The sequence below is a fragment of the Bicyclus anynana genome, chromosome 18 (assembly GCF_947172395.1).
Source record: "Bicyclus anynana chromosome 18, ilBicAnyn1.1, whole genome shotgun sequence".
Taxonomy (NCBI): Eukaryota; Metazoa; Arthropoda; class Insecta; order Lepidoptera; family Nymphalidae; genus Bicyclus; species Bicyclus anynana.
Window position 1 is genome coordinate 8,084,051 of NC_069100.1, and position 14,318 is coordinate 8,098,368.

At 37.1% G+C, this 14,318-nt stretch overlaps 1 protein-coding gene across 4 annotated transcripts in view; it reads right to left on the reverse strand.

Moving 5' to 3' along the window:
* The window catches only part of LOC112048267 (zinc finger and BTB domain-containing protein 24), a 28,366-nt gene extending 16,998 nt beyond the window's left edge, over window positions 1-11,368 (reverse strand). For 2 of the 4 annotated variants that reach the window (XM_052886912.1, XM_024085742.2), the window contains exons 1-11: window positions 11,211-11,368; window positions 10,116-10,179; window positions 9,197-9,339; window positions 8,371-8,608; window positions 7,605-8,037; window positions 6,166-6,233; window positions 4,995-5,130; window positions 3,781-3,915; window positions 2,630-2,716; window positions 951-1,051; window positions 230-290 (exon numbers count right to left, since the gene is read on the reverse strand). In XM_052886912.1, the coding sequence (XP_052742872.1) occupies window positions 230-290; window positions 951-1,051; window positions 2,630-2,716; window positions 3,781-3,915; window positions 4,995-5,130; window positions 6,166-6,233; window positions 7,605-8,037; window positions 8,371-8,608; window positions 9,197-9,339; window positions 10,116-10,178 (1,465 nt within the window). In that variant the 5' untranslated portion in view covers window position 10,179; window positions 11,211-11,368. The other 2 variants (XM_024085743.2, XM_052886911.1) reach the window with 2 other exon arrangements.
* Window positions 11,369-14,318: the final 2,950 nt, after the last annotated feature.

Genomic DNA, 14,318 nt, shown 5'->3' on the forward strand with positions numbered 1-14,318 from the left:
CTTAGACTGCATGGTCACTTACCATCAGGTGCGATTGTAGTCAAGGGCTAACTTGTAAAGAATAAAAAAAAAACCATAGGCTATTTTTCATCCCGGGCATGGAAATATTGGTCATATTTAAAAGATATGGCAAATATTCTTTAAGAAAAAAATTATAAATTGTACTAATTAAGAATTAATCACTATATCTCACACGTCGAAAGAATAGTCTAAAAAATAAATAACTTGCCTTTGTTTTCGTTTCTTTCGCACATTAAACACCGGAATTGTCCATCTTCATTCAAAATCATCTGAAATGCAAAATAAGTCAAATAGCTAGCTATACTCCGAATATCAAGGAAACTAAATCGCTGAAAAGGTTATTTTAAACGACACTTTATGTATCCAAGCAATTTGCATTTAAATATTTTTTTGTTGTAGTGAAATTAAGAAATTTTTATCTACTTAATTTTCATCAAAATCGGTTCAGCTGTCTAGTCGTGAAAATGTTACAAATAGATTACATTCACAATAATAATACTTATGTTTTATAAAGCCTATAATCCGTGATAACCCAGTGGATATGACTTCTTTTCTTTGTGAGCCTTTTTTGTTTGTAAGCCCCGTAAGCCCCCCCCCCCCCCCCCTTTTTTCTTTTCAGTTATGGACATTTTAATAAATTAAATATCACCCGTCTTAAACGGTAAAGGAAAAACATCGTGATGATCCTGCATACCTGAGAATTTTCTTAATTCTCTACGTGTGTGAAGTCTGCCAATCCACAGTTGGTCAGAGGGGTGGACAATTAGCTTAACCCCGCTTAATCTGAGAGTAGACTCGTGCTCAATAGTGAGCCGAATATAGGTTGTTAATAAAAGCCACAGCGTTTGGGAAATTGCTCTAAATAAGGTTGATACTGATTTAAAGAGACAGACGGGATACCTGTGTAAACAAATTAAGCGATCACTTACCGCCGACTGTGTCTCCAGTTTAAAGCTATCTTCTTCAGTTTTACTCTCTACAGACTCCACTCTGTACATTTCACCGGACTCCACTTTTATAAATGCACCACCTGCAATAAAAAATATAAACTTTGAGCAATTTCTAACAAATGCCTCGAGATATCGTGTCGAAAGAAAGACATAAATCGAAAACATTTATTTTTGTTGTTGGACAAAAGACAGAGCGATATTTTCGATTCCTTCGTTGTTTTGGTCAATATTTTTACACTAATATTATTTTTTTTAATCTCTACAAGTTAGCCCTGACTACTATCTCACCTAATGTTAAGTGATCATACAATCTAAGATGGAAGCGGGCTAACTTGTTAGAAGGAGGATGTAAATCCACACCCCTTTCGGTTTCTACACGACATTGTACCGGAACAATAAGTCTTTTATTTATTTATTTAGATATACCAACAATGACAACCAGGACCATTCATAAATATGTGAAAATCTTAATGCTAGTGCTACAGGAAGCCATCTTTTAAAAGTATAAACAGCATTGTTTTCCGGTTAAAAGTTAAAAATAAACTATTCTAAAATTACAAAATTATATGTTCATTAATGTCCTATTTATTAATATGATTATATATATATTTACATCTAAAATAAAAATAAAAGTAGGTAAATTACAGCTAATTAATTATATCTATATAAATAAGTCAAATATTAACTAAAAAATAAATGTCAATAAATATTAAATTATGTATTTTAAATGTCAAATCAATTTAAAATTAATGTCAAGTAAGTTTAAAATTAAAGTCAAATAAATTTCAAAGTATTTCTTTCGTCAAGAGTCAATATTTCGTTGATGAATAACAAAGCTTGACAAGCTTTGTTCAATTTAAAAAATAATTATTTTAGTCACGCTAACATGGATCTTGGCGGACTTTTTAGGAATTTAGAATAGTCTGTCTAATTAGGGCTCATTTACACGAGCGGCACACTGCCTACGGCAGAGTCAACAGCTGCCGTCACTAACCTATCGACGACTGACGGCGTCAATGATCTGCGGCAGCCGTCGACGTCAGCGTGAATGACCTGCGGCAGCCGTCGGACTATTTTTATAAAGTTGCAGTAGTAGTTGCAGTTGCAGCAGTAATAGTTATAAGTAGTTGCAAAAACGAAAAAATGTTCTGACTTTAACAAAAAACATGTACATCTACGAGCGATAACTTAAACCTGCTGCCATATGCATGAAAGATAGGGAAGCCAGACAGAGTGGCGCCGTAACGCGTTACGTTACGAAGCGGTTTACCCTCCCATAAGAAGTTCATCATTATCAACCCATATTCGGCTCACTGCTGAGCTCGACTCGAGTCTCCTATCAGAATAAGTGGGGTTAGACCAATAGTCCACCACGTTGGCCCAATGCGGAAAATTGGAGGACTTTTCATACGCAGAGAATTAAAAAAAATCTCTGGTATGCAGGTTTCCTCACAATGTTTTTCCTTCACCGATTGAGACACGTGATATTTATTTTTTTTTAATGCACACAACTGGAAAGTTGGAGATACATGCCCCGGACCGGACTCACGGCTCAAGAAACGGCTTAAGAAGTTATCACTTCAAAAATATGTTAATTTTCGATAGAGTATAAATATTGCACTCTATGGCTCGTGTAAATGAGCCGTTATGTATCTCACCTTGTTCCTGAGCGGCCGCTATTATCGCGTTGGCTGTCTCCTCGTCGCCTGACACTTGCAGTTCTATTTGAGATTCGTCGTTGGAGTCTGAAATATAAAAAAAGTCTAATGAAATAGTGGTTATCTATACTAATATTATAAAGAAGAAATATGAAGAGTTTGTTTGTTTGTTTGATTGTACGCGCTAATCTCAGGAACTACCGGTACGATTTGAAAAATTCTTTCAGTGTTAGATAGCCCATTTATCGAGGAAGGCTATATATAATTTCCACATTCCTACGGGAACGGGAACCACGCCGGTGAAACCGCGCGGCGTCATCTAGTGTATGAATATGTTACATAATCAATATATCCTTGGCCTTATTTAAGTGGGACAAAGCCAACCTCTCCTTTTGTACTACCAATTACAATAATATATGCTAAACAATTTCTTATGTAACACAGAGTATGCACGGAATATCCGTGGCACAGTGGACTTACAAGACGGAGGTCCTGGGTTCGATCCCCGGCTGGGCCGATTGAGGTTTTCTTAATTGATCCAGGCCTGGCTGATGGGAGGCTTCGGCCGTGGCTAGTTCATCCTCCTCCTAACAAGTTAGCCCGTTTCCATCTTAGATTGCATCATCACTTACCATCAGGTGAGATACTGTTAGAGCTGACACACACTTTTATATTTTTTTTATCCTTTACAATCACTTACCATCAGGTGAGATTGAATAAAAAAACAAAAAAGTGTGTATCAGCTCCAACGCACGAATGGAGTTTACTCTTTCAGATCGACTGTCTCAATAGGTGTATGTTGCCCCGCAGCATACACTATGTACGTCTAAATATACGCCTAAAAAGTGAAAGGTGCGCAACCGACGAGCAGCAGGCCGTGGTGAAAGGTGCGCAGAATAGGTTGCGCACGTAAAGCTATCATTCGTTCATCGAATTTTACTGCCCATATTTTTTTCATACCGGCGGCTATATATGAATAATCGATTAGTAACACGTTTGCTGCGGTACGGGGTTTTTTGACCTCATACTTGTGTGTAAAACTTTGTGGTGCGGTACGAGGTCCATATACCTCGTAACTCTTGAAGCCGCTAGACGTACGAGGTCAATTGACCTCGTACCACAATCTCCAAAAAGGCGGTACTGTTATGTACCTTGAGTGTCGCCGTTGTCATTGGTGTCCAAGTCGTTAGGCACGAGTGTTAATTTCCCGTCCTCGTCGTAGACCAGCTTCTGTCCCGAAACCACGCGCAATATCGAACCGTCCGACCCGTCCATCACTATTGTATCTGAAGAGAGTAATGGGGATGATGACTAGGTTTGAATATATTGATTTTAATGATACATTCGGGTAAAAAAGGTCAATGTTAACTAATTTATACATAAAAAGCAAAGATTGACTGGATATTTGCAAAATAAATAAGATTATAAAATTTCTAAATCTATTAAAAATATTTTATCGTAATTAGATGAAAATTCATACAGTTTTAGCTTCCTTACATTAAATGTGACATTTTTTTAATATATGAGCTACAAACATAAACGCAGAAATGACAAAGATGTTAGAAATTTTATTTAAACGCCCATACAAATCTAACGATCATAAGTTCGTACCATTTTGTATGGGGCGTTTTTCAGGGATCCGCGGCAGCGCCGCAAATCTGACCCTTTAAGTCCCTATAGCTCCGAAAGTAATGATCGCAGATACCTTGTTACTTTTACAAAATTGCTTTACTCTTAATTTATATACAATTTAAAAAACTGTCATCATCCCTATTAAATAAATATAAACACTCAATTTCTGAGCCGTGATAACCCAGTGGATATGACCTCTGCCTTCGATTCCGGAGGATGTGGCTTCGAATCCAGTCCGGGGCATGCACTTCCAACTTTTCAGTTGTGTGCATTTTAAAAAATTAAATATCACGTGTCTCAAACGGTAAAGGAAAACATCGTGAGGAAACCTGCATACCAGAGAATTTTCTTAATTCTCTGCGTGTGCGAAGTCTGCCAATCCGCATTGGGCCAGCGTGGTGGACTATTGGCCTTACCCCTCTCATTCTGAGAGACTCGAGCTCAGCAGTGAGCTGAATATGGATTGATAATGATGAAGTTCGTTGTTGACACTCCCATGATATGCGGGCGACGGACACTGCACGGCTGGAAGTGAGGTGCATCAGTCGTGGGTTTTGCTGCCATCGCTAACCGCCTCCCGGCCCCCGCGAACCATCGGGAGTGTTACGCACGAATTTGCCAAGCTATACACATCTGTACTGTACAGAAAATTTTTCATTTTGCACAAATTGTATATGTGCCTCCCCTAGTTATAAACCTTGTGCAAGCCAGTGCGGGTATACAGAATACTCACGCTCCTCGGCATCGCCGTCGTTGTCTCCGTCTTCCTCTTGCAGGATCAGTTTCCCCAGCACGTACTGTCCTTGGCCATCTCCCAAGAGCTTCATATCCAAGTACTCCGAGTCTGATTTATCTTCTTCTATATCCACCTACAAACATAGTGTAAACTCCATATAACGTCAAACTCGCTAAAGCGTCGATATCACATGGATTTGATAAGTTTAGCTTGCTTTTCATACAATGATACTCTCTATAATAACGTTACACTCACTCTCTATAACGACAATTAGGTAATAAAAAGTACCTTTTAAGTTGCCTAAATAAGTGAACATCGTGCAACTGTATACGTTCTTTTGTCGCTTTATTATCCTAGCCTAGGACGGTCGGCATCATGCAAAAAATACTTTCTAAGAAATTTGTTTTTTTGTTTACAAATTGGGATTGCACGTGTAAACTGTTGTTGTAGTAGAAGTCACGGAATTAATACGTTATTGTATTCTTAGATGTTCACAAACTTTCAAGTAGTAAACGTAAAAGAAAATCACTGTGCATTGACGAAAACAAATTCCCATATAACGACCACTCTCTATAACGCCATTAAATTTTCAGTCCCTTTAGTGTCGTTATAGAGTTTACACTGTATACTCATATTTTAGCAATCCATAGATTTACCATGCGGGCGCTGAGATAATCGTGTGCAAAGATTTTATACTATTAGACATGTCACTAGCGCGACGAAACTGAGGCGTTTAAAAATGAACTGTCTTAATTTAATTTAAGTGTTGCCAGTGATGACCTACGGATCCGAGACTTGGTCGCTGACTACCGGAAAGCTCTGTGTTGGTCGACCCCCCACTAGGTGGACCGAGGATATCAAGCGGGTTGCAGGGAGCCGCTGGATGCTGGCGGCTTGAGAGCGTTGTGTTTGGAGGTCCATGCAAGAGCCTTATGTCCAGCAGTGGACGTTTGTCGGATGATAAGGTAATTTCACCGACAAACACCGTCACATAGTAAACAAAAAAAAAAGCGACTTTTGAGTTTATTGCTGGCTCTACTCAGCAGAACGAATTTTAAGAACCGGTGGTAGAGTCTCTACAAACAGTCAAAAGTGCTTAAAAGCTAAGCCTACTTCAAATAAACGAATTTTCATTTTAATAAGAAACACTTGTCAATTTTTCACTCACCTTTAGAATATTCCCCTGGAACTTTAATCTGTCTTGAGGGTTTTTCGATAGAACTGCCATTGAACAATCTAAAAACATTATTTTTCTAAGTAGGATATTCATCATGTATGGTTAAATAAAATTATTGTTAATTTATTCATTCATACCAACAATCATACAACAACATAATAAATATATTTATTTGAATGTATCCTTATTTATTTAGGTATATATGTAATTGTTGGTAGGTATGTATGTATATTCGTATGTGTTCATATATATATATACATATATATATAAATATATTGATTTTGATTTAATATATAATTATATAAGTGTAATGTATCTCCTACTTTTCTTTTTATGTGTACACCCGTCATTATGCATTATTCCTTGTATTTATTTTCTCTTTTTCGATTGGTTGTCTGGAAGAGATCGCTCATTAGCGATAAGGCCGCCAATTGTACATTAGTTTTTAAGTTAATTTCTTGCCTGTAATTATTATTTTTGGTGTACAATAAAGTATATTTCATTCATTCATTCATTCATTCATTCAATCTCCTATTAAAAAGTGGATGCACAATCAGCGACCAAAAAACGTCCCCACTCAATGAGTGCCAAACACAACTTCTTGGCAATCAATTCAACTAGTCGCATTTGCAAATTCAACCTTAACCTCAATACTTATGGTTGAATTTGCTGTGAATTTTGGATTTTATTGAATATTAAACTAGATTTAAAGGCCTTTAAGTATAATTTTCTTTACCAATAATTCTTAAACTATCAAAGCAAAATTGGCCAGTTTTTAAGTGAAATTTTCTACATGATTGAGCATCCTTTTATTATAAGGTCAATGATTCATACACTTATAAAGAAACGAGTTTTACAAATAACTCAGTTGTGGCACTGCTATCCTCCGTGGCGCAATGGTATGTGCGGTGGATTTACAAGACGGAGGTCCTAGGTTCAATCCCCGGCTGGGCTTTTTTAATTGGTCCAGGTTTGGCTGGTGGGAGGCTTTGGCCGTGGCTAGTTACCACCCTACCGGCAAAGACGTACCGCCGAGCGGTCAAATTAGCCCATGACTACAATCTCACCTAATGGTAAGTGATAATACAACCTAAGATGGAAGCATTCTAACTTGTTTGGCGTAGAATGAAAATCCACACCCATTTTTGTTTCTACAAGACATCGTACTGGAACGCTAAAGCGATCGGCGATACGTCTTTGCCGGTAGTGTGGTAACACGACCGAAGCCTTCCACCAGTCAGTCCTGGACCAATTAAGAAAACCTCAATCGGACAAATGGGGATCGAACCCAGGACCATCGTCTTGTAAATCCACCGCGCATACCACTGCGCCACGGAGGCCGTCATTGAAGCATAAACACGTGCCCTGTAGTTAAATACAGTAAAATAGGCGTTAAAAGTTCTAATTGAGTCATTATGTTATTTTTTTACCTTCATCAATTTCCATTGGCTGATCGTCATTATTCTCCAAATCATTACTAGCTTCATTATTTGAAGATCTATCAAAATCGGGATCCACTTTCAAAATGGCGGACGAAAGGAAATCTTTTGGCAACGAATTAACATTGAAAGTTAGAACGGAGTTTGGTTTACTCGGCGAAACTTGAGTCGACAATTTAGAATCGCTTGTATCTGACGAATATTTGTGGTCATCTTTCGTCGGGGATGCGTATTTGTGGTCGTTTTGTGTGCTCTCTTTCGTGGTCATGATCAATTTTGGGTCAATGGTCATATTTGGTATAATGTTTTGCGTGAGTTTGGTTTTGTTAGCTATTGTGTTGGTGTTGATGCTCTGGGTCAGCACTGATGAGCCAACTGTGACTTTGAGATTTAATGTTGACGAAGATGGCAGAGTCATCACATTCTGAAAACAGTTATATATTCATCAAAACGTGCGTAAAATCTTAAATATAAAATTCATGTGTCACAATGTTTGTTCCCATAATCCTTCAAAACGGCTTGACCGATTCTTACGAAATTTTATATGCATATTCAGTTGGTATGAGAATCGGCCCAACATCTATTTCTCAAAACCCTTAACCCTAGGGTAGAGTAGGGGAAGGGTAAGACATAATGGCTAAACAATGAGGAACTCAAGAAATCCATAATCTATACTAATATTTTGGCTGGTGACTTTGGGTATAGTTACCATTCTACCAGCAAAGACGTACCTCCAAGCGAAATAGTACATATTTACCTTAATTTTAGGCATCACAGGGATACTGTTTGTCATCGACCATTTCCCACCACTCAAGACAAAATCAGGTGGCAGAGGTTGTAACTTGGAAGCTGGCAACACTATCTTTTTAGGTTCAGGCTTTTTCGCCAGAATGTTGATTTTTGGAACTTCCTCATTGTAGCTGTCATAATCGAGACTGTGACTGGTTAATGATTTTTTGAAACTCTCTGTAAGTTCGTACTTTATTACTTTTGATCTAAAAAATAATTGTATTTGTTAAAAAATATATATGAGATCATATCAGGTTTACCTTTAATTATCAACAATTGCGTGACTTGCAAAGAACCTAATAGCAAAGAAACCTGGCACCACAAGATATCATACAATAGACAATAAATTATTATATTAATAATTATTATATTATAAATTATTAATTTGGCTAGGCAGGGAGAACAACACGAGCAGAGAAAGGGAGTGTTGATCGATCGTCAAGGAATTCCTTAACCCTACATCCTGTAGTCACAAGTCCTGGACTTAGCTTGGTGTTTTTCTCTCTACCAGGCGATGGACCGACACCTGCACGGTGAATCCATGGAATGCTAAGATATTGCATTGCTTTCTAAAAAGCCTTAATATAAACACAAAATCCAGCTGAATGTCGAAGGACAGTTTGCAGGAATAATGAGAGCAAAAAAAAAAATATCATGTCATGATTTAGTGGTGGTGGATGAAATTTTTTTTTTTAAAACAAACAAAGAGGAATGCAGTTAATTATTGCATCTCTGTACTGCCAACCATTGCTCCTAGGAGCCTGGTATTTGCGGACCAAATGGAAAAAGCTTACCTTACTTGTAGTGAGTCATATTCCAATAAAAACTTTTGACATTTCTTACACAACACCTCACTGTGTACAGAGCCTTTGATGATTTTTTTATCTATTATTTCACTAATTACGGTTACTAAGCTTTTGCCAGACTTTAAAGGTAACTGGAAAAAAATACAAACAGATTATTTTCTTATTTTTATTCTGTACAACAAATATATGTCAGAAAAGAAATTGATTTTAACTATTATACTAAGTAAAAGTCACACCACACAACTTCTCCAGTCAATAATGATTTTTTAACGACCTTTTCTGTTATCTTAGAATTTAAACTATCGTGAGTGTTATTCACATTAATTGATTATGAAACACGGCTAAAACTCACGTGATATTAGGTCAGAGTATGCCCGACTATTTTCTGTTATCCTTGGTAATTCCTCGCTTTTAACCTTAAAAGCGAGGAATTTGAGGCTTTTACCAGAGATTGATTTTGATATGGGGTTGGTATGATGGTTGGCTTCTAGTTACCATACTACTGGCAAGGAATATACCATCTTGAAACATCATGTAAGTTTCACATTATATTATTAAACTAGTTGACACAGCATGGTTCTCGTTCCCATAGGAATACAGGGATAATATATAACTAACACTGAAAGAATTTTTCAAATGCGACCAGTAGTTCCTGAGATTAGTGCGTTCAACCAAACAAACGAACCCTACAGCTTTATTTTTAAATTTGGCTAGGCAGGGAGAACAACACGTGCAGAGAATAGGGAGTGTGATCAATCGTCAATTCCTTAACCCTACATCCTGTAGTCACAAGTTCAGGACTCTGCTCTGCGTTTTTCTCTCTACCACGCGATGGACCTAGCACCCGCACGGTGAATCCATGGAATGCTAAGATATTTGTCTCTCTTAGTATAGATTTTTGACTTACCTCCCCAAATATGCTTACAACATTCCTTAGAGTGACTTTGTTGCAAATAAAACACCCATTCATCCTGAAATAATTCATCAACATATTAATAACACTACTTTTCGTTTTTCTTTTCTTATTTTATCACATTGTCTTTGTAATAATATTCAATTTACAGCACTCAGTATCTACTATTCATCATCATCATTAACAACCCATATTAGGCTTACTATTGAGCACGAGTCTCCTCTCAGAGTGTGAGGGGTTAGGCTAACAGTCCACCACGCTGGCCCAATGCGGATTGGCAGACTTCACACACGCAGAGAATGAAGAAAATTCTCTGGTATGCAGGTTTCTTCACTATGTTTTTCCTGCACCATTTGAGACATTTGAATCTACTATTCTATTACATGTTTATTATAAAGGAAAGGTTTATTCATCTTAAAAATACTACTTCATGTTTCTAAGGTAAGTAAATAATCTATATTTATTATTCTAGTCTAGAGGTTAAATGGAAGTAATCTCCGGATTCCTCTATACCGATTTTGAAAATTCTTTTTACACTAGAAACGTGTGAATACGTGAACGGGAACCATGCAGATGAAACTGCGGGGCGTTAACTAAAAATTTTCGTAACATTAAAAAGAAAAAAGATAAGTACTTATTACTGTTTTCATGATAATCAATTTGGTGTTTAATGTTCCATATGTGTATTTGATAATTTTAAATATTGTCTTGGAAATAAAATATAAAACAAACTTTAATATATGAATCTTAACTTATTTGTAAATAAAATGTTAATCGTTGTACGTATCTCAATAAATTTTAAAAGACGACCTCATTCTGAGTTTAAAATTATGTAATGCTAATTCAACTTTACAGCTTTTGTTGAGTTTTTAATGATTGTTATTGTTCTTATCACTAATAAACTTATTGACAATATTATCAGTTACCTCTAATTTTAAATCTATTGCCACCATTATAAACAAAATAGATGGAAATAAATCTTTTTATACATTTCTGTAATGGTCAGCCATTATTATAGACTTTCTATAGAATAAATAAAAAAAATAAGGCAAACAATGTAAATAAACAAAAGAACTTTGGTCACTATACCTGTTAAAAGTTTCAAGTTTGCATTGAATTTTATTAGTTTCTGAAGGTTTTCAGAAATTTTACAAATATGTTGTCAGCAATGATTTCTTCACTCAAGCAGCCACCATTACGTTTTTAATAGTTCAGCACGTCACCGCTAGAGGAGTTGATTTCCGGTTTCAACTGTCAATTTTGTAATTTGTCTATGATGTTAAGGATTTTTACACGCAAGACGCAAGCCAGCAATGCCCATATGTTTTCTGTGGTAATGCAGAGTTCAGCCTAGTACTTCTATTTTAGTCGAGTACGAACAATTTTTGGATTTACCGCCCAAAAATCGTTCGTACTCGACTAAAATACTAACTTAGTCTGTACGGCATTTGACATATAAAAACTAAAAAAACTAGAATCCAGAGCATATCTTTTTTGATTGAATTTATGGCTCTAGATTCTAGCGTCATGTCTGTCAGACTAATTATTTAAGGACTAGCATCGCACCTAAATTCACGAATAAAATATTGTCTGTCGTTTTTTTGAGAGGAAACGAGGTATGAGAGGAGGAGGAATAAATATATTTTGTTTCCTACTCACTACTATTTTGATTCGCAATACGCACACGTGTAATTTTTACACTGTTATAACAAATATTTGAATTGATCGATGTTTTGCTCTTCTGGCTGAAGAGTCGATTCTTTTTAGATATTGTTTTTATTACAATTTTTTGTATATAAATACTTAAAAATGAGACGTAACTTCATGTTACGTCTCATTTAAAAATGAGACGTAACTTCATGTTACATTTCATTAATAAAAAAGTTTTTAGACCATTCGGGCCAAATTCGGGCAATGCGTGCTGCCATCTACAGGTATAGTGAAACAGTTGTTGTTATTTTAAACTCGCTTTAAACTATCAATAGATAGCGCTTAAAGATCTTTGAAACGGGTAGGCTCAAACAAGGTGCTATAATTTTTTTTTCGTATCGTTAATTACATTCCAATAAACGTATAATAATAATATCAGCTTCACTTGCATTTTTGGTAAATTAAAAGACCCATCGTGTATTTTTACTTTTATTTAAAATTCTATAAAAAAGCGTTTTATTTTAAATTAAATTCAAAATATTTTTATTAAAACGAAAACCTGGAAGTGCGTTACTGAGGCTTGGTTTTTTTTTCAAATTGTAGGTTCAGCCGAGGACTTATTTATTGTGGACAAACTTCACCGAAGCATGTTACACCATAGTCTGCACACGGTCTATCGGATACTTTCAGCGGTTCAGCTTTCGCGCAGAACTGGATCGAACTGGAAATTAGTTTAAGTATTGGAACAACCCCAAATACTGAAAACTATATCCAGCGGGAGATCGAACCCAGGGACCTCCGTCTTGTAAATCATCCGCGCATACCACTGCGCCACGGAGGCCGTCAAAATATACCTAGTCGGATAAGCTAACCTCTACTAGACAATGATTCGCTATTATTCATTGACAAAATGAGAATAGGACCATCAACATCATTATCAACCGGCTCACTGCTGAGCTCGAGTCTCCTTTCAGAATATCACTAACCCCTCTCGGGTCAGGCCAATAGTCCACCACGCTGGGCCTTCACTTCATTGGCAGGCTTCACACACGAAGAGAATTAAGAAAATTCTCTGGTACGCAGGTCACCGTTTGAGACACGTGACATTTAATTTCTTAAAATGCACAACTGAAAAGTTGTAAGTGCATGCCTCGGACCTGATTCGAACCCACATCCTCTGGAATTCGAGGCAGAGTTCATATCACTGGGCTATCACGGCTTTTCGGACATTAAGACCGCCATTACCAAATGACAAAGAGCGTCATTAAGACATTAGCGCCGCGTCTACGGGACTTGTTTCGTAGCGCGGAGTATATCACTACTATTTTACAATGATTCAGTTACAATAATAAATGGATATACCCATATTGCGCTTTTTGCATCCACTTTTCGTCAACTTTATTCAGTTGCTCCCACTTGCCCTTCGGCAACCCGCAGATAAGGTCGGTCTTCACAACCCGCAAAGCTACAATTGACGCCGGAATGAAACCTACAAAACCATCAATCGGCAGCTAAAATATTATTTTATCATATCATTATCCTATCGTCAGGAAACTGCGTGAATGAATTCTGCAAATCCACCACGGTGGCCCAAAATGTAGATCGTATGTTTTAATTTTATTTTTCTTTCACATGAGAAAAAGGCAAAGGTATTTCACCGTACAGGATGTCCCAAATCTTCAAACATCGCTCTATTCGCAACTCAATAAAAATAAAAAAAAAAAATTAGCGCATTCCACAGACTAGAACGCTGCATTTCATTCCAATTTAAAGTTTTTTATTTATTTTTCAAAACAATCAGGGCCTTAAGGGGCCTTACCTATAATGATTCTATTTTCGAATAAACCCTCCTCCGTTTTATAGTAGGCTAGTGCTTGGCTAGTACTCGTAACAGACAAGAATTAAAAAACAAAATTACTTTAGCCCCTAGAGGCTGAAATGCTTGTTTAGCCCCGCTGTGGAATGGTAATATGACAGTGTTTTTGAGCAAGAGTAGTCAAAAAGATGTTTCTTGTCTCTGCTGTAAAGTTCGTCAGTTTGCGCGTACGATCTATCACATCTAGACCGATGATATGTAAGAAGAACAGGGTCGACCGCAGACGTCGGTCAGAACTTTGCACGAAAGTTATCATATTTCAAACGCCGCACAATTAACCGCCGCCACTGAAATAGCCCCGCTGTGGCGTGGTAATATGACAGTGTTTTTGAGCAAGAGTAGTGAAAATTAATTAATTCATAAAATTTAATTTAAACCCATATTCGGCTCTTTCGGCTCGAGTCTCTCAGAATGACAGGGGTTAGGCTAATAGTCCACGACGCTGGCCCAACGTGGATTGGCATATTTTACACACGCAGAGAATTGAGAAAATTGTCAGGTCTGCAGGTTTTCTCACGATGTTTTTCCTTCACGGTTGGAGACACGTGACATTTAATTTCATATATTGCACACAACTGAAAAGTTGGAGGTGCATGCCCCGGACCGGATTCGAACCCACACCCGCCGGATTCGGAGGCAGAGGTCATATCCACTGGGCTACAGCTCAGCTG